The 20,286-nt window shown below is 47.2% G+C and overlaps 1 protein-coding gene across 2 annotated transcripts in view; it reads right to left on the bottom strand.

Moving 5' to 3' along the window:
• LOC139265986 (carboxypeptidase B-like) overlaps positions 1-20,286 on the bottom strand; it is a 108,429-nt gene that overhangs the window by 2,019 nt on the left and 86,124 nt on the right. For both annotated transcript variants that reach the window (XM_070883675.1, XM_070883674.1), the window contains exons 7-10: positions 15,731-15,841; positions 14,412-14,502; positions 12,383-12,585; positions 10,654-10,738 (exon numbers count right to left, since the gene is read on the bottom strand). In XM_070883675.1, the coding sequence (XP_070739776.1) occupies positions 10,654-10,738; positions 12,383-12,585; positions 14,412-14,502; positions 15,731-15,841 (490 nt within the window). The remainder of the gene's footprint in view (positions 1-10,653; positions 10,739-12,382; positions 12,586-14,411; positions 14,503-15,730; positions 15,842-20,286) is intronic.

Genomic DNA, 20,286 nt, shown 5'->3' with positions numbered 1-20,286 from the left:
TCATTTTACCCACTACTGAGGTCAGGCTGACCGGTCTATAATTCCCTGTTTTCTCTCTCCCTCCTTTTTTAAAAAGTGGGGTTACATTGGCTACCCTCCACTCCATTGGTTAATCTTGGCTTACCTAATTAGAATGGCACAGTTGATAGGTATGACTGGGACTCAGAACTTATTTCCAGCATTTCTATTTGTTCATGTATCTCTACAACAAGAACTTGCATGTATATAGCACTTTCGATGTGTAAATGAGATCACTTCGCTATCAGGATCGATGGGGAAACGGAAGCCGAGCAGTGGAGAGAGAGATTAGGATGGGTTACCAATAGCTTGGACTAAAAGATGAGTTTTTAACAGAGGAGAGGCAAGTCGGAGAAGTGGGTGGATTTAGGCGGGGAGTGCCAGAGAATAGGGTCGAGGCGGCTCAAGACTCTGACACCATTCGTAGGGTGAAAGAAAGAGGCTGCACAAATAGCCACAGTCAGAGGATCAAAGTGTGCAGGATTGGATGTTAGGCTGGAGGAGGTTGCAGAGATAGGGTGCGATGAGGCTGTGGAAGGATTTGAAGATGGGCATAAGGAACTAATGTACGTCAGCGAAAGCAGGGGGTATTAGACAAGTGGGACTTTTTACTATCTAATTCACTCTTCCTGGCATTCCACTTTTGAAGATGCTTGACCTCCTCTTCGTGAGTGCTAGAGAAGGATCTCCCTTGAAGCGTCAACCTATTTACGTATCTCAGTATTGGCTGCCCTGCTGTGTATTTCCAACATTTCCTGTCAACAACACAACTTGTATTTAGATGGTGTCTTTAACGTAAATTAGGCCTAGAAATTGGCCTCCTTAGTGCCTCCCATTAGCACCTCTGGTGGGGGATAATGGGGCGCTAATGACTTACCGACCGGGCGCAGCGAGATGAATGACTCCCGCTAACTTGGCAGAAAGGTTTGCTGTGGCAGTAACACCTCGTGCACCAATCTCCCGTTTCCGGAGATCGTGACCTCACTGTCCTGCGCATTGCCCTGGTAGCGCCCCGGACCCGAACTTGGGTTCCGCCCCCCGCAGCATCGCCGGGCGACAACACTGTCAGCTGCAGGAGGCGTGTCCGGGAGGCCAGGTGCTTCGGGGGTGAGAGTTAAAGGGGATGATGTAAAAATGGTAAGTATAAAAATTGTTGCAATGTGTAATCTCAATTTTTCACATTTCTCTTTGTCCGCGATCGATCAGCCTGGCACTCTGCTGCAGTGCATGGGGCTGATCGGGCTGGTTCGGGGCTGATCGGGCTGGTTCGGGGCTGATCGGGCTGCAGTGCATGGGGCTGATCGGGCTGGTTCGGAGCTGATCGGGCTGGTTCGGGGCTGATCGGGCAGGTTCGGGGCTGATCGGGCCGGTTCGGGGCTGATCGGGCCGGTTCGGGGCTGATCGGGCTGGTTCGGAGCTGATCGGGCCGGTTCGGGGCTGATCGGGCCAGTTCGGGGCTGATCGGGCCGGTTCGGGAGGGAAGGAGTTTTGGAATTCGGCAATGCTGCACGGCCCAGTATGCAGCGCTGCACCACTACCGCCCCGCCTGCGTCAGGATGGAAGTGGAGCATTTGGTTTAGCGCTGCACTTCTTTCCTGGAGCGCTAACACCCAATTTACAGAAAGCTGAAAATCATTAGCTCCCGAATTTGTCCCCCTTAACGTCTTCAGGTGAACAAAAATGGACTCCGGGCCAAAGAAGGAGATATCAGCACGCTTGACCAAAAGCTTGCTCATAGAGGTGGGATTAAATAGAAGCATAGATACATAGAAATTAGGTGCAGGAGTAGGCCATTCGGCCCTTCGAGCCTGCACCACCATTCAATAAGATCATGGCTGATCATTCAACCTCAGTACCCCTTTCCTGCTTTCTCTCCATATCCCTTGATCCCTTTGGCTGTAAGGGCCATATCTAACTCCCTTTTGAATATATCTAACGAACTGGCCTCAACAGCGTTCTGCAGGAGAGAATTCCACAGGTTAACAACTCTCTGAGTGAAGAAGTTTCCCCTCATCTCGGACCTAAATGGCTTACCCCTTATTCTTAGACTGTGACTGTCATGTATTCAACTGTCATTGTAATCCATGTATAAACTGAGAACACTGACCACTAGGGGTGAACTTGTGGGAGACACTCCTAACCTGGACTTTCATGTATTAAAGGGGAAGCTCCACCCACCTTCATCACTTCTGTGCTGGCGAATAAAGGTAACTGGTCACAGAGTGACCTTCTCTCTAGTATGGGCCTCGTGTGCATTTGTACTGTACAGTAAGGACGTATCATTGGCGACGAGAAACTGGGATTTAAACCTCGCGAGCATGGCCACTAGCAGCACAGAAGAGAGGTACTGTGTTGGTGATGATTGGGACGATTTTATTGAGAGACGACAGCAAAGTTTCGTCACTAAGGAATGGCTGGGACAGGATTCGGCCGACAAATGCAGGGTTCATCTCCTGACGGTTTGTGGATCCAGGACGTACTCCCTGATGAAGGACCTTCTAGCGCCAGAGAAGCCGGTGGACAAGACTTTTGAAGAGCTCAGTAAATTGATCGGGGAACACTTTAAACCGGTGAGCAGCATGCACATGGCAAGACACCGGTTTTACACACACCGGCAGCGAGAAGGGCAAAGCGTTCCAGACTTCGTGGCAGATCTCAGGCGACTGGCGAGCCTATGTAAGTTCCCAGATGCATGCAGAGTGGAGATGCAGCGAGACTTTTTTATTGAGGGCATCGGGCACGCTGGAGTTTTCAGGAAACTGATTGAGACCAAAGACTTGACCCTGGAAACGGCGACTTTGATAGCCCAGACATTTATCTCAGGGGAGGAAGAAACCAGAATGATGTTTGACAAAAACCTTGGTTTAAATGCAGCAAATGGACAGGGAGTCAATATTGTTAATGCGGCACACAGTTTTCCAGGCAGAAAGGGGCAATCGGACATGCCCGAGCATGTAGTTGAACCCAAAGGGGAATTCAACAAAGACAATGGCTAGCTGAACGGTGATTCATACCATCGCAAGGGACAATGCGGCCAGTAATGGGGCCATCAACACCTGTCAATGGTATGTTTAAGGACAGTTACAGAGACAGTCAGAGACGATTGACTGGTATTGGGCCTTTTGTTTCCGACAACGGCTCATGTTGGAGGTGTGGAGGCAAACACACAGCCAGAGCTTGCAAGTATCAGCAATATATCTGCAGAAATTGCAAAGTCAGCGGTCACTTGGTGCGTATGTGCAGGAAGTCTGCAGCCATGTTGATGTACGAAGAGGACGAGCATGATGTAAGCCCTATGAGGCCAATTGGACAGTGGGGGAAATCGCTGGAAGCTGAAGTTCAGTGAGTTCATGTGGAGCACAAATACAGTTCATACACCATAACGCCACCGATAATGATGAAAGTGCTCCTCAATGACATCCCAGTATCAATGGAGCTAGACACGGGGGCCAGCCAGTCCCTGATGAGTATCAAACAGTTAAACAAGTTGTGGGCGTCCAAAGCCAGGAGGCCAAAATTATTGCTGATTGACGCACAGCTACGGACATATACAAAAGGGTTCATTCTGGTGCTAGGCAGCGCCATGGTAGTCGTGACCCATAAAGATTCGGAGAACAGGTTGTCACTCTGGATTGTCCCGGGGGACGGTCCCGCACTGCTGGGGAGGAGTTGACTTGCTGTCATGAACTGGAAATGGGGCAATGTCAATGCAATTTCTTCTGTGGAGCGAGTATCATGCTCACAGGTCCTGGACAAATTTGACTCATTATTTCAACCCGGCATCAGCATTTTCATGGGGACCAAGGTAGTGATTCACATAAACCCGGACGCCAGGCCAGTACACCACAAGGCCAGAGTGGTGCCGTACGTGATGCAGGAAAAGATAGAAGGCGAATTGGACCGCCTGCTGAGGGAAGGCATCATCTCGCCAGTCGAATTCCATGACTGGGCGAGCCCGATTGTGCTGGTGTTCAAGGCGGATGGGTCGGTCAGGATATGTGGCGATTACAAGGCCATCATCAATCGGGTGTCACTCCAAGACCAGTACCCGCTGGCGAGAGCGGAGGACCTCTTTGCGACGCTATCCGGTGGCAAACTGTTTTCAAAATTGGACCTGACCTCAGCTTACATGACCCAGGAGCTGGCGAGTGAGTCGAAGAAACTAACCACCATCACGACACACAAGGGGTTGTTTGAGTACAACAGATGTCCGTTCGGGATTTGCTCGGCCGCCGAGATCTTTCACCGAAACATGGAAAGTCTCCAAGTCGATTCCAAGGACGGTGGTTTTTCAAGATGACATCCTCATCACGGGTTGCAATACTGAAGAACACCTCCACAACCTGGAGGAGGTGCTATGCAGACTGGACCGGGTAGGTCTGCGACTGAAAAAGGTGAAGTGCGTCTTCCTAGCTCCAGAAGTAGAATTCCTGGGGATGAGGGTAGCAGCAGACGGGTTCATATTTACTGCATCCAAAACTGAAGCAATCCAGAGAGCACCCAGACTCCGTAACACGACGGACCTGCGTTTGTTCCTGGGGCTCCTGAACTATTTTGGTAACTTTCTTCCTAAATTGAGCACTCTGTTAGAGCCGCTACACGTGCTCCTACGCAAAGGTCACGAATGGGTCTGGGGGGACAGCCAGGAAAGGGCTTTTGATAGAGCACGCAATTTGTTATGCTCCAACAATCTGATAATGCTATATGACCCATGTAAGAAACTTGTTTTAACGTGCGATGCGTCGTCCTATGGGGTTGGGTGTGTGTTGAAGCATGTTAAAGTTGTTGAGGCCAGTTCGTTACATATATTCAGAAGGGAGTTAGATGTGGCCCTTACGGCTAAAGGTATCAAGGGGTATGGAGAGAAAGCAGGAATCGGGTACTGAAGTGCATGATCAGCCATGATCATATTGAATGGTGGTGCAGGCTCGAAGGGCCGAATAGCCTACTCCTGCACCTATTTTCTATGTTTCTAAGAACGGGGAAACACTCATCAAGGACACCGAGGCTGTCAGGGCCCGCTGGAAGGAGCACTTTGAAGATCTCCTCAATTGAGACTCTGCCTTTGACTCGAGTGTTCTCAACTCCATCCCGGAGCATGCGACCCACCACCACCTCAGTGAAACCCCAACATTGCATGAGGTAGGCAAAGCCATAAAACAGCTCAAGAACAACATGGCTATGGGTGTGGATGGAATCCCTGCTGAGGCACTAAAGTATGGCAGAGAGGCGCTGTTGGCGCGGATACATGACCTCATCTCATTTGGAGGGAGGAGAGCATGCCGGGAGATCGCAGAAATGCAGTGATCGTGACCATCTTTAAAAAGGAGGTTTAGAAGAATGAGAGGGGATCTCATAGAAACATTCAAAATTCTGATGGGATTGGACAGGCTAGAGGCAGGAAGAATGTTCCCCATGCTGGGGAAGTCCAGAACCAGGGGTCACAGTCTAAGGATAAAGGATAAGCCATTTAGGACCGAGATGAGGAGAAACTTCTTCACTCGGGGATTTGTGAACCTGTGGAATTCTCCAGGGAGTTGTTGAGGCCAGTTCGTTAGATATATTCAAAAGGGAGTTAGATATGGCCCTTACGGCTGAAGGGATCAAGGGGTATGGAGAGAAGGTGGGATCTTATTGAATGGTGGTGCAGGCTCGAAGGGCCAAATGGCCTACTTCTGCACCTATTTTCTATGTTTCTATGTTTCTATGTTAATGCCAAGGGTCAGTTACAGCCGGTAGCTTATGCCTTCAGAAGTCTGTCCCAGGCAGAAAGGGGCTACGGGATGGTAGAAAAGGAAGCGCTTACATGTGTATATGCAGTAAAAAAAATGCACCAGTACCTGTTTGGCAGGAAATTTGAGCTGGAGACAGATCACAAGCTCCTAACGTCCCTTTTGGCCGACAACAAGGCCATAAATGCAAATGCGTCGGCCCGCATACAGAGGTGGGCACTCACGTTAGCCGCCTATGACTATGCAATTTGGCATAGACCGGGCACTGAAAACTGCGCCGATGCACTCAGCAGGCTCCCACTAGCCACCACCGAGGGGGCAACCGAGCATGCAGCTGAGATGGTCATGGCTGTTGAAGCTTTCGAAAGCGAAGGCTCACCTGTGACAGCCCGTCTGATCAAAGTCTGGACAAATAGAGACCCGCTACTGTCTTTAGTCAAGAAATGTGTCCTAAATGGGGACTGGGCAGTCACGTACGGGGCATGCCCTGAGGAATTTAAACCATTTCACAGGCGCAAGGATGAACTCTCGATTCAGGCCGATTGCCTATATTGGGAAACCGAGTAGTCATGCCCCAGATGGGCAGAGAGATGTTCATCCGAGAACTCCACAATGAGCACCCGGGCATTGTCATAATGAAGGCAATTGCCAGGTCACACGTTTGGTGGCCAGGGATAGATGCAGACCTGGAACTTTGTGTTTGCAGGTGCAACACGTGTGCTCAGCTGGGCAATGCACCCAGGGAAGCCCCCCTTAGCCCCTGGTCCTGGCCCACCAAGCCATTGTCACGCATCCATGTGGACTACATGGGAAAAATGTTTTTGGTTGCAGTAGACGCCTACTCCAAATGGATCGTGTGTGACATTCTCAATTCAAGCACATCCTCCGCCACGGTAGAAAGTCTACGGCCAATATTCGCCGCCCATGGTCTACCGGACGTCTTGGTCAGCGACAATGGCCCGTGCTTTACAAGCATTGAGTTCCAGGACTTCATGGCAGGAAATGGTGTCAACCATGTCAGAACGGCATCGTTCAAGCTGGTCTCCAACGGCCAGGCGGAATGAGCAGTGCAGATAATCAAACAGGGGGGGTTCCCTACAAAGCTGCTTATCACGCCTCCTGTTGGCCAATAGATCCCGACCACACTCGCTCATAGAAACTAGAAAATAGGTGCAGGAGTAGGCCATTCGGCCCTTCGAGCCTGCACCGCCATTCAATGAGTTCATGGGTGAACATAAGCAGGTTCCACCCGCAGAACTGCTAATGAAAAGGACGCTCAAAACCAGGTTATCCCTCATACACCCCACCATGAAGGAAATTGTTAAGAGCAGGCGCCAGTCACAATGTGATTACTATGACAGGAATGCGAGGGCGCGATGTATTGATGTCAATGACCCTGTGTTTGTCCTCAACTACGCTGCAGGGCCCAAATGCCTCGCAGGCACTGTGATTGCCAAAGACGGGAATAGGATTCTGGTAGTTAAACTTACCAATGGACAAATCTGCCGCAAACACGTGGATCAAACAAAAAGGAGGTTCAGAAACCCCATAGAAGAAGCAGAGGAAGAACACGATGTAGAGTTCACTCCACCACAGGTGACCGAACACCGGAACCAAGTGGAGGAGAGCCCAGTCACTGTGGCAGTCTGGACAGGCCTGAGGCACCGCAAACAGCAGACACTCAGGCCAGTGCTCAACAACCAGAGCCCCAACTCAGGCGCTCAACAAGAGAGCGTAAACCACCAGGGAGACTCAACCTATGATCCCAATAAGACTTTGGGGGGGAGGTGATGTCATGTCTTCAACTGTCATTGTAATCCATGTATAAACTGACCTAAGTTGTACACCGTGAGAACACTGACCACTAGGTGGTGAACTTGTGGGAGACACTCCGAACCTGGACTTTCAGATATAAAAGGGGAAGCTCAACCCACCTTCATCACTTCAGTGCTGGCGAATAAAGGTAACTGGTCACAGAGTGACCTTCTCTCTAGTATGGGCCTCGTGTGCATTTGTACTGTATAGTAAGGACGTATCAGTGACCCCTGGTTCTGGAACTCCCCAGCAACGGGAACATTCGTCCTGCCTCTAACCTGTCCAATCCCGTCAGAATTTTATATGTTTCTATGAGATCCTCTCTCATTCTTCTAAACTCCAGTGGATACAAGCCCAGTTGATCCAGTCTCTTCTCATATGTCAGTCCTGCCATCCCAGGATTCAATCTGGTGAACCTTCGCTGCACTCCCTCAATAGCAACAATGTCCTTCCTTAGATTAGGAGACCAAAACTGAACACAATATTCCAGGTGTGGCCTCACCAAGACTCACAACTGCAGGAAGACCGCCCTGTTCCTATACTCACATCCTCTAGCTATGAAGGCCAACATACCATTTGCTTTCTTCACCGCCTGCTGTACCTGCATGCCAAACTTCAATGACTGATGTACCATGACATCCAGGTCTCGTTGCACCTCCCTTTTCCTAATCTGTCACCATTCAGATAATATTCTGTCTTCCTGTTTTTGCCATCAAAGTGGATAATCTCACATTTATCCACATTATACTGCATCTGCCATGCATTTTCCCACTCACCTAACCTGTCCAAGTCCCCCTGCACTCTCTTAGCATCCTCCTCACAGCTCACACCGCCACCCAGCTTAGTGTCATCTGCAAACTTGGAGATATTACATTCAATTCCTTCATCTAAATCATTGATGTATATTGTAAATAGCTGGGGTTCCAGCACTGAACCCTGCGGCACCCCACTGGTCACTGTCTGTGATTCTGAAAAGGACCCGTTTATTCTGACTCTCTGCTTCCTGTCTGCCAACCAGTTCTCTATCCACGTCAATACATTACTCCCAATGCCATGTGCTTTAATTTTGCACACTAATCTCTTGTGTGGGACCTTGTCAAAAGCCTTTTGAAAGTCCAGATGCACCACATCCATTAGTTCTCCCTTGTCCACTCTACTAGTTACATCCTCAAAAAATTCTGGGAGATTTGTCAAGCATGATTTCCCTTTCATAAATCCATGCTGACTTGGACCGATCCTGACACTGCTTTCCAAATGCGCTGCTATTTCATCTTTAATAATTGATTCCAACATTTTCCCCACCACCGATGTCAGGCTAACTGGTCTATAATTCTGTGTTTTCTCTCTCCCTTCTTTTTAAAAAAGTGGTGTTACATTAGCTACCCTCCAGTCCATAGGAATTGATCCAAAGACGATAGACTGTTGGAAAATGATCACCAATGCATCCATTATTTCTCGAGCCACTTCCTTAAATACTCTGGCTTGCAACCTATCAGGCCCTGGGGATTTATCGGCCTTCAATCCCATCAATTTCCTCAACACAATTTCCTGACTAATAAGGATTTCCTTCAGTTCCTTCTGTTCGCTAGACCCTCGAACCCCTAGTATTTCCGGAAAGTTATTTGTGTCTTCCTTAGTGAAGACAGATCCAAAGTATTTGTTCAATTGGTCTGCCATATCATCAAAGAATTCCAGTAAATTAGTTAAACATGATTTCCCCTTCATGAATCCATGCTGCATCTGCTTGATTGCACTATTCCTATCTAGATGTCCCGCTATTTCTTCCTTAATGATAGCTTCAAGCATTTTCCCCACTACAGATGTTAAACTAACCGGCCTATAGTTACCTGCCTTTTGTCTGCCCCCTTTTTTAAACAGAGGCGTTACATTAGCTGCTTTCCAATCCGCTGGTACCTCCCCAGAGTCCAGAGAATTTTGGTAGATTATAACGAATGCATCTGCTCTAACTTCCGCCATCTTTTTAATACCCTGGGATGCATTTCATCAGGACCAGGGGACTTGTCTACCTTGAGTCCCATTAGCCTCTCCAGCACTACCCCCCTAGTGATAGTGATTGTCTCAAGGTCCTCCCTTCCCACATTCCTGTGACCAGGAATTTTTTGCATGGTTTTTGTATCTTCCACTGTGAAGCAAAATAATTGTTTAAGGTCTCAGCCATTTCCACATTTCCCATTATTAAATCCCCCTTCTCATCTTCCAAGGGACCAACATTTACTTTAGTCACTCTTTTCCGTTTTATATATCTGTAAAAGCTTTTACTATCTGTTTTTATGTTACCAACTTGGTTAACCCAATCAATATTTAGATTAAAGTCACCCATGATAACTGCTGTACCTTTATTGCATGCATTCCCAATTTCTTGTTTGATGCCATCCCCAACATCACTACTGCTGATTGGTGGTCTGTACACAACTTCCACTAGCGTTTTCTGCAGCTCTACTCCTACAGATTCCACATCATCCAAGCTAATGTCCTTTCTTACTATTGTGTTAATTTCCTCTTTAACTAGCAACACTACTCCATCTCCTTTTCCTTTCTGTCTATCCTTCCTGAATGTTGAATACCCCTGGATGTTGAGTTCCCAGCCTTGGTCACCCTGGAACCATGTCTCCGTAATCCCAATTATATCATAATCGGTAATTGCTGCCTGCGCAGTTAATTCATCCACCTTATTACGAATACTCCTCGCATTGAGCCACAGAGCCTTCAGGCTTGTCTTTTTAACACTGTTTGTCCCTTTAGAATTTTGCTGTAATGTGGCCCATTTTGATTTTTGTCTTGGGTTTCTCTGCCCTCCGCTTTTACTATTCTCCTGTCTATCTTTTGCTTCTGCCCCCATATTATTTCTCTCTGTCTCCCTGCATAGGTTCCCATCCCCCTGCTATATTAGTTTAACCCCTCCCCAACAGCACTAGCAAACGTTCTAAAGGAGGAGAAGGAGAGGGAGGGGTTTATGGTGGAAATTCCAGACTGTGGCGGAAAACAACTATTCATTTTATATAAACATTCTTGTTTTATCTGCTTGTTTAAAATGGTGATTAAACATAGAAAAAGACCAAAGGCTTACATATAGTGGTCGCTCCAGGGCCGTAGGTGTATTGTGTTCCATACAGGCTGGCCAGAGTATTAATTGCCCCTTTCGCAATTTTATTCTGCAACACAGAATGCCAGCAGGAAATGATTATTTGTACTTGTAATTCCTAAAATAATCAAGCACTAAACAAAGGTCCCAAATTTGCTTCACAATGACCTTAGCAAAGCATGAGTTCAAGTGGTGAGTATGAAAATGTCCCTCGAGTACCAGTGCCAAGACCTTCTTTCCCATGAATGAGGGACATTCCCAGAATCTGAACCAACTCACAACGACATGATTCTCAAACCATCGTGTTTGAGCTCTTTCACATCCAGCTGAAGAGATAAGTAGGAGCTCGAAGTTAATGTCTTGCCTGAAAGCCCTTGAGAGTGCAGCACTTCACTAAAGTACCAGCCTGGATTATGTGCTCAAGTCCTGGAATGGGGCTTGAACCTACAAATGAATGGCTCAAAGACAAGACTACCAGCAGTGAGCGGTGCTGGCAGTCAATGTTAGAGTTAAGTTCACAAAATGTCACTCTTATCTGCATTTTTTAACAAGGATTTTCTTTACTTTTATGGTCCTTTTGCAGTTTTTCCCCATTGCACCAACTTTCCCTTTTTCTTTTTGTTTCCAATTTTCTCCCCTGTTTTTCCTCTCAGCTTCTGAAGGATTGTGACTCATCTTTGGCGACTGTTCCAGCCGTCAGTTTGTTACCTTGACCAAGTGGTCATTCCCATCTCAAAGCTGATAGATTGCATGTTAGCAAGCAACTCAAGCAGTGGGGGCAATGCCCTCCCTCAACATTAAAACACATTACTTTAACGCAGCAATACATATGGTGTAGAATAGAGACCAGTATGCGACCTATGGTTGATTTCCCTCTCCTGTCAAGACCAGAGACACTGAGGCCAACTGTAGTCCCTAATAGATGCCCTGACTGAGACCAGTTCATTCATAGAACATAAGAAATAGGAGCAGGAGTAGGCCCTATGGCCCCTCGAACCTGCTCCACCATTCAATAAGATTATGGCTGATCTTCTACATTAACTCCACTATCCCGCCCAATCTCCATATCTAAGTGACCAAAAATCAAACTATCTCAGTCATGAATATAAACTACTGAGCATCCACAGCCCTCTGGGGTAGGGAATTTCAAAGATTCACAACCCTCTGAGTGAAGAATCTTCTCCTCATCTCAGTCCTGAATGGCCGACCCCATATCCTGAGACTGTGACTCCTGGTTTTAGACTCTCCAGCCGGGAGAAACTGCCTCAGCAGAGACCAAGGACTGTATTTGGAACCTTTCTGGCCTGAATGATTCAGTACCCCATCAAGTGTTGCATTTCCCCGCTGAGCCATCAGATGAGTCATTGTCCTTGTCATCCTATCCGACGTTTCCAAGTGTTTTCCTTCCCTCTTTACATTCTGTGCCCTCGCTACACAATGTCTGACCAAGCACCTATTCCCAGGTGGTACACGAAAGTAGCCCATGGTGTCTAAGCATCTAGTATATCCTCCTCCATGGGGAAAAAACAACTTTGCTCCTCAGATCTTCCTGATGCATTGTGAAAAGGGGGATGTATACCCAAACTGAGAACCTACCACTCCACCATCAACTGGAGCCTAATGTCACTCAGAGAATATAAACCTAAGCTTCAACTATGTAAATACTGGCACACATAGCACTGCCTGGGAAGTACCAATGTGCCAAGCCACATACCAGTTCATTGTGATTTGATGCTAAGTCGTAGGTGTAGGAGTAAGGGAAGAGGCACATCTGGGAGTAGGAATGTATAGTGAGGTAAGCCTTGATGCTTTTCTTGTGGAGACGGATGAAGTTTGCAATAGCCTGGACCTCCTTCTCTGATTCTACTTGAGGGCCACAGTATGTCTCAGCACACGGGTTTGACGAGGCACCAACAGCTGCAGGACACAATGGGACAGTTAGCAGTACATGTGATGGCCGCAATATATCCCTACTCTGTAATATCGCCCTAGCACAAACAGAAAGTACTGGATATATACAGCATGTTATTCAGCATCTGCAAAAAGAAGAAAGACAGTTCAACATTTCGAGCAAAACCTTTCTGAAGGGTCATAGCTGAAACATTAACCTGCCCTTTCACAAAACCACTGCCACTCACTGCATAAAAACATAAGAACTAGAAGCAGGAGTAGGCCATTCGGCCCCTCGAGCCTGCTCCGCCATTAAATAAGATCATGACTGATCTTCTACTTCAACTCTACCTTCCAGGTTTACTGGTTTAACAATTAATGAGCTTTGTTACAATTTCTCCCCTATTACACTAGCTCTCCCTCAAGTAATAAGCAGAATTATTGGTTGTTATAATGCACGTGTATAACCCCCAGTTATTTTTACTGCCTTTTCCTTCAGTTACTTCAGTAATGATGGTTACAGAGCAATATAAAAAAACCTCTCCTATTCCCCAGTCGTCAGTGAATGCACTGGAGTAATGGTGAGGAAATCTCCTTCAGTCTCTTCACTCTCTTGGTTATTTTCAATGGTGAGATCGCAGTGTTTACTCTGTTTATGGGATGAGAGTGGGAATTTTTTTTTAGTCTTTACTTAAAAATGTAATTCCACTAAATGGGGGTGAATTTCTGTGGGGGATCTCCAACTGGGTCCGCTGTAAATTTGGCAGAAGAGGTGCAGAAATATCTTTTGTGGCATTCTTATTGGGTGCATTGTATTTATAGTCAAATATAGCAAAATGGACAATATAGTATTGAGTGCCGGTTATACGCCCTGGCCGACAGTCAATTCCTTCGCCATCAGTAGAACGGACTATCAAGTGATTTCTCCAGATTAGCTTTACTGCCCAAGTTGAATTACTTCCCCCATAATTCTGATTTAAAAATTATTACAAAAAAATAGAAGAAATATATCTGTTCCATGTATGCGTATGGTTGAATGTCAGCTGTGGCTCAGTGGGTAGCACTCTCGCTTCTGGGTCAGAAGTCCCACACCAGGGACGTTAAACCGAGGCCCTGTCTGCTCTCTCAGATGGATGTAAAAGATCCCTTGGCACTATTTTGAAGAAGAGCAGGGGAGTTATCCCTAGTGTCCTGGCCAATATTTATCTCTCAATCAACATAACAAAAACAGATTATCTGGTCATTCATAGGCGGTCCCTCGAAATGAGGACGACTTGCTTCCAAAAAGGATGAGTTCATAGGTGTTTCAATGAAGGACCTAAAATTCCCAGTCCTGAACTACATGTTGAAGGGTGGAAGATGCTTGGCATGGATTTTTTTAACGTGTGGTGACCGTTGCACACCAGCCACCACACGGGCTTGACAGAGCTAGGTCTTGGTCCAGTGGCAAGGATTACCCAAGATGACTGGAGACCAGTTCTACTGTTCAAACCTAGTGCTCACACATATCGCAATGTGGGCTGGCCCATGCTGCCGCTGGGCCCCTGGCCCCGAACTCACGCCTTCCCTAGGCATTATCTGGTCATTAGCACATTGCTGTTTGTGGGAGCTTACTGTGTGCAAATTGGCTGTTGCATTTCCTACATTACAACAGCGATGACATTCCAAAAGTACTTCATTGGCTGTAAAGCACTTTGAGACGTCCGGTGATCGTGAAAGGCGTTTCATAAATGTAAGTCTTTCTTTTCGAGAATAACTTCTCTCACCCCTCTCACCTCCCTCACCCACATCACCGTTACCGCCACAGCCCCCCGCAGCTAAGCCAATGAGAAAACCGCTTGCAAAGTACTTACTGCACCAGCCAGCATCCCAGTTTCTGTTGGGGTCAACTCCTCGGCAATTGCTACCTGGCTTCCTGGAGCGGGTTTTTCTCCACATTCGATTCTTCAGATAAATGAATAACAAGTGAGGGGACGTTATATACACATACATTGGCTCTTCCACACTCCATCATAACATGGGGGTCACCACGGGGGTACAATTGGATATATACTTGAAAAGGAAACATTCGCAGAGCTACGGGGAAAGAGTGGGAGCAGTGGGCTAAACTGGAGAGCTCCTTCAAAGAGCCGGCACAGGCACGATGGGCCGAGTGGCCTCCTTTTCTACTGTAATATTCCATGACTCTATGTTAATGGGAATCGGTAGAGTCGCCAAGCTTTAGTGGATTGCACCCTTGGTGTGAGAATGGAGGCAAATACAATACAAATAACAGAAACAGAATTTAATCTTTCTTGGGTGGTTTATGCCACGCAGGGAAAGCTTTTGGTCAGCTGATATTGACCAGTGATGGTTGTGACAGATAGTGGAGGTTCCATTGTACGTGTGCAGAGAGAGTATTTCAATCTTTCTCGAGCACAGTCATCATGTATTTGCTGTGAACGTGCACGGACAGCAATGAGGACTTACAGGAGGCAGTGTGTGTGTGCGTGTGCATATGTGTGTGTGTATGGCCTCTACGACTGGGGCCGGGAAGTCCCAACTGTCTAAAAACATCTGAAGCTACAGAAATTCCAGGACACTTGGAGCAACTGATCCTTTTTCCTGACCTTCATTCCTAGGGAAATGAGCATTCCTGGAGGCACGGGTCAGGATGTACCCTGAGATTTTAAACCAAACCTGCTAAGAAATATTTGACTGCAAAATTCTTTACCTCCTCTCTCTCTCATCCTTCTCCTTCTCTTGACTCGTACCCCCAGGGAACAAATCAAATTAAAAATCAGTGATTTACTTCTCAAGGAAAAATGGGCAGAATCGCAGAATAAACCCCCAAAAGACTGGTATTAATCTTGAAAAATCCTATGATCCCATGAAATGCAAATGGAATTATTCAGTCACAACAATGCAATATGTCCAAAACACCGATAAAAAGTCCAGAATCCCATGAATTAAAAAGTGAATTTGAGTTATTAAATTGTTATAAAAGTGACCTTCAGAAGCTTCCCACAACAACTCCACTGATTTGGGGAACTCACTTGTGATTAGATCTTGGTGCTGCTAAGCATTGATATACCGATACACCAATACACTGACTGATCAGCCATGCAACAGTACACCAATACATAATAAGTTGTGTAGATGGGGCCAGATGCATGAACATACTAGTACTTACATTAGACCAGGTGTAGGAATAACCATCAACATTAATGACTGGGACAACGAGGAAGTCCATGGTATCCAGGATATTGGTCATGGTAGGGTCTGATCCATAGGTACCGATAGCCTAGAGGGAAGAGGGACATGTCTACATAAAAACCCAAGAACGTCGGATTTCCGAGCTTAGTTGTTTTTACACAGAGACAGCCTTTGACCTTTCTCCCAATGAATCAGGATTTCATTCCAGCAGCTAATTTCCCTTTCCAAGCAAACAAATAATGTGTTCTATGAAAGAAAGAGCAATTATGCATTTTAAAATTATGTATATTTTTGAATAATGAAAAGCAAAATGTTAATCGCTCTAATTAATAATAATGGAAGTTTTAAAATGCTGTCCCATATTGTGTCTTCAGACCTATGCGTGGCAGCTACCAATCTGCTCAACCCCACCTTCACCACCACCTTTAATGCCCTAGTCCCTATTAAAACCATTACTCTCTCTCACCCTGGCCATTCCCCCTGGTACGGCCCTCATCTTTGCTCCCTTAAGGCCAAGGGGCGCAGACTTGAACAGATATGGCAGACAACTGGTTTAGCCATTCACCGCCAGATCTGGCTGGACCACAAAGCGCATTATCGGGACATTCCAGGATCATTCTGCAATTTAAAGATAAATCCAGGCTTCTATTCTCCACTGCTAACCATCTTCTTAAACCCCTCTCCCCTGTCTCCTCCACCCTCACCTTCAACAACAAGTGTGAGGAGCTTATGGACTTCTTTGAATCTAAGATTGAGACCACCCGTTCAGCTGGGATGCCTCTGTCTCTTCCCTTCCTTTCCCTAGCCCGCCGGGCCAAACTTCCTCTGAGGTTCCCCCCTGCCCTAGCCCTGACCTCGCATCTTTCTCCAGTTTCTCTCCAATCTCCCCTCATGACCTCTCCCTGCTCATCCTGTCCATGAGACCCACTTCCTGCTCCCTTGACCCTATTCCCACCAAACTGCTGACCATCCAACTTCCTTTTCTAGCTCCATGTTAGCCGACATTGTTAACCGTTCTCTCTCCTCAGGTACTGACCCCCTCTCCCTCAAATCTGCCATTATCACCCACTCCTCAAGAAACCAACCCTTGACCCCTCTGTCCTTGCAAACTGCTGCCCTATTTCCAACCTCCTGTTCCTCTCTAAAATCCTTGAACGTGTTGTCGCCTCCCAAATCCGTGCCCATCTTTCCCGGAACTCCATGTTTGAATCCCTCCAATCAGGTTTCTGCCCCTGCCACAGTACCGAAATGACTCTCATCAAAGACACAAATGACATCCTTTGTGACTGTGATAAAGGTAAACTATCATTCCTCATCCTTCTCGACCTGTCTGCAGCCTTTGACATGGTTGACCACTCTATCCTTCTCCAAGACCTCTCCACCATTGTCCAGCTGGATGGGACTGCACTCACCAGGTTCCGTTCTTATCTACCTAATCGTAGCCAGAGAAACACCTTGGCCCCCTCCTATTTTTCATCTATATGCTGCCTCTTGGCGACATCATCCGAAAACATGGAGTCAGTTTCCACAAGTACTCTGACGACACCCAGCTCTACCTCACCACCACTTCTCTCGACCTCTTCACGGTGCCTAAAATGTCGGACTACTTGTCCGACATCCAGTGCTGGATGAGCAGAAATTTTCTCCAATTAAATATTGGGAAGACCGAAGCCATTGTTTTTTGTTCCCTGACACAAACTCCATTCCCTAACCACTGACTCTATCCATCTCCCTAACATCTGTCTTAGGTTGAACCAGACTGTTTGCAACCTTGGTGTCATACTTGACCCCGAAATAAGCTTTCAACTACATATCCACGGCATAACTAAGACCAAATATTTCCAACTCCATAACATCACCTGTTTGCTTCAGCTCATCTGCTGCTGAAACCCTCATCCATGCCTTTGCTACCTCTAGACTTGACTGTTCCAACACACTTTTGGCTGGCCTCCCACATTCTACCCTACGTAAACTTGAGGTCGTTCAAAACTCGGCTGCCCGTGTCCTAACTCGCACCGAGTCCCGCTTACCTATCACCCCTGTGCTCGCTGACTTACATTTGCTCCTGGTTAAGCAACGCCTCGATTTCAAAATTTTCATCCTTATTTCCAAATCTTTCTCTCACCTATCACCCCTCCCTATCTCTGTAATCTCCTCCAGCCCCACAACCCCCGAGATGTCTGCGCTCCTCTAATTCAGCCCTCCTGAGCATCCCTGATTATAATCGCTCAACCAGTGTTGGCCGTGCCTTCTGTGGCCTCGGCCCCAAGCTCTGATACTCCCTGCCTAAACCGCTCTGCCTCTCTCTCTTTCCTCCTTTAAAATGCTCCTTAATACCTACCTCTTTGACCAAGCTTTTGGTCATCTGCCCTAATTTCTCTTTATGTGGCTTGGTGTCAAATTTTTTGTCATAATATTCCTGTGAAGTGCCTTGGGATATTTTACCATGTTAAAGGTGCTATATAAATACAAGTTTCGGTTACTATAAGCCTGTCTTCATACCCATGTAGGAAAAATGCAGGGAACAGCGCCAGCCCTTATACATGGCCTTCTTTGACCTCACAAAGGCCTTTGACACTGTCAACCGCGAGGGTCAATGGAGCGTCCTCCTCCGTTTCGGATGCCCCCAAAAGTACGTCACCATCCTCGACGACATACAAGCCGTGATCCTTACCAACGGATCCATCACAGACCCAATTCATGTCCGGACCGGGGTCAAGCAGGGCTGTGACATCATCCCAACCCTCTTCTCAATCTTCCTCGCTGCCATGCTCCACCTCACAGTTGATAAGCTCCCCTCTGGAGTGGAGCTAAACTACAGAACCAGTGGGAAGTTGTTCAACCTTCGCCGTCTCCAGGCCAGGTCCAAGAGCACTCCAACCTCTGTCATCGAGTTACAGTACGCGGACGACGCCTGCATCTGTGCACACACCGAGGCTGAACTCCAGGACATAGTCGATGTATTTACCGAGGCATATGAAAGCATGGGCCTTACGCTAAACATTAGTAAGACAAAGGTCCTACACCAGCCTGTCCTCGCCACACAGCACTGCCCCCCAAACATCAAGATCCACGGCGTGGCTCTGGACAACGTGGACCACTTCCCCTATCTCGGGAGCCTCCTATTAACAAGAGCAGGCATTGATGATGAGATCCAACACCACCTCCAGTGCGCCAGTGCAGCCTTCGGCCGCTTGAGGAAAAGAGTGTTTGAAGACCAGTCCCTCAAAACTGTCACCAAGCTCATGGTTTACAGGGCCGTAGTAATACCTGCCCTCCTGTATGGCTCAGAGACATAGACCATGTACAGTAGACACCTCAAGTCGCTGGAGAAATACCACCAGCGATGTCTCCGCAAGATCCTGCAAATCCCCTGGGAGGACAGACGCATCAAAATTAGCGTCCTCGTCCAGGCCAACATCCCCAGCATTGAAGCGCTGACCACACTTGATCAGCTCCGCTGGGCAGACCACGTGGTTCGCATGCCAGACATGAGACTCCCAAAGCAAGTGCTCTACTCGGAACTCGTCCTCGGCAAACGAGCCAAAGGCGGACAGAGGAAACGTTACAAGGACACCCTCAAAGCCTCCCTGATAAAGTGCGACATCCCCACTGACACCTGGGAGTCCCTGGCCAAAGACCAGTCCGCTCTAAGTGGAGGAAGTGCATTCGGAGGGCGTTGAGCTCCTTCAGTATCGTTGCTGAGAGCATGCAGAAATCAAGCGCAGGCAGCGGAAGGAGCGTGCGGCAAACCGGGCTCCCTGCCCACCCTTTCCCTCAAAGACTATCTGTCCCACCTGTGTGGTTCTCATATTGGTCTGTTCAGCCACCTCAGAACTTATGTTAAGAATGGAAGCAAGTCTTCCTCGATCCCGAGGGACTGCCTATGATGATGATGATTCATACCCATGCAGAATAACTAGTGTAATCTGGAAATTCATTCAAATGGAAGATCTTTAAATTCAGAATTAAAGGTCTATCCAGGATTCTTCAGCCTTTTCAAAACTACATGGAAAGATCCCAATACTGCTGCTGTTGAAGTTCACGATGATGTATTTTTTGGTAGTGAGGCTAACTTATTTATCGTTTAACGTTCTGAAGTTTGCAGCAGTTGATGTGACTAAAGTTGGACGGAAAAAAAGACATTCATTGAAATAAGCGCTTTGGTAAATATGCCAAAGCGCATCACATCCAACGAAGATATTACCGATCACCTTTTGCTGGTCTGGCTGCAGACCTGATAAAGTGTGTCATTAGCGACGTTACCACACGACAAAGCCACTTTAATATAACTGACACAAACTGACACACTTGGGGGTGAAATTCATTATTGCCCCATTTGGGGGCGGTAACTTTTGAAAGCTGGAAAACTTAGTACTAGGCGTTACTGCTTTCCGCTTGCAAAATATTGGCTTTTGCGCTCCAGGAAAGAAGTGGAGAGCTAAATCAGCGCGTCACTTCCTTCTTGGATCGCTAAAGGACGCAGGCGAGGCGGAGATCTCAGCAATGTGGAGCTTGCAGGGCTGCCGCGTT

Source organism: Pristiophorus japonicus, chromosome 6 (assembly GCF_044704955.1).
Source record: "Pristiophorus japonicus isolate sPriJap1 chromosome 6, sPriJap1.hap1, whole genome shotgun sequence".
In the NCBI taxonomy this organism is placed as follows: Eukaryota; Metazoa; Chordata; class Chondrichthyes; family Pristiophoridae; genus Pristiophorus; species Pristiophorus japonicus.
Note: the sequence above shows the minus strand (reverse complement) of the source record. Positions and strands in the feature narration are given on the sequence as shown.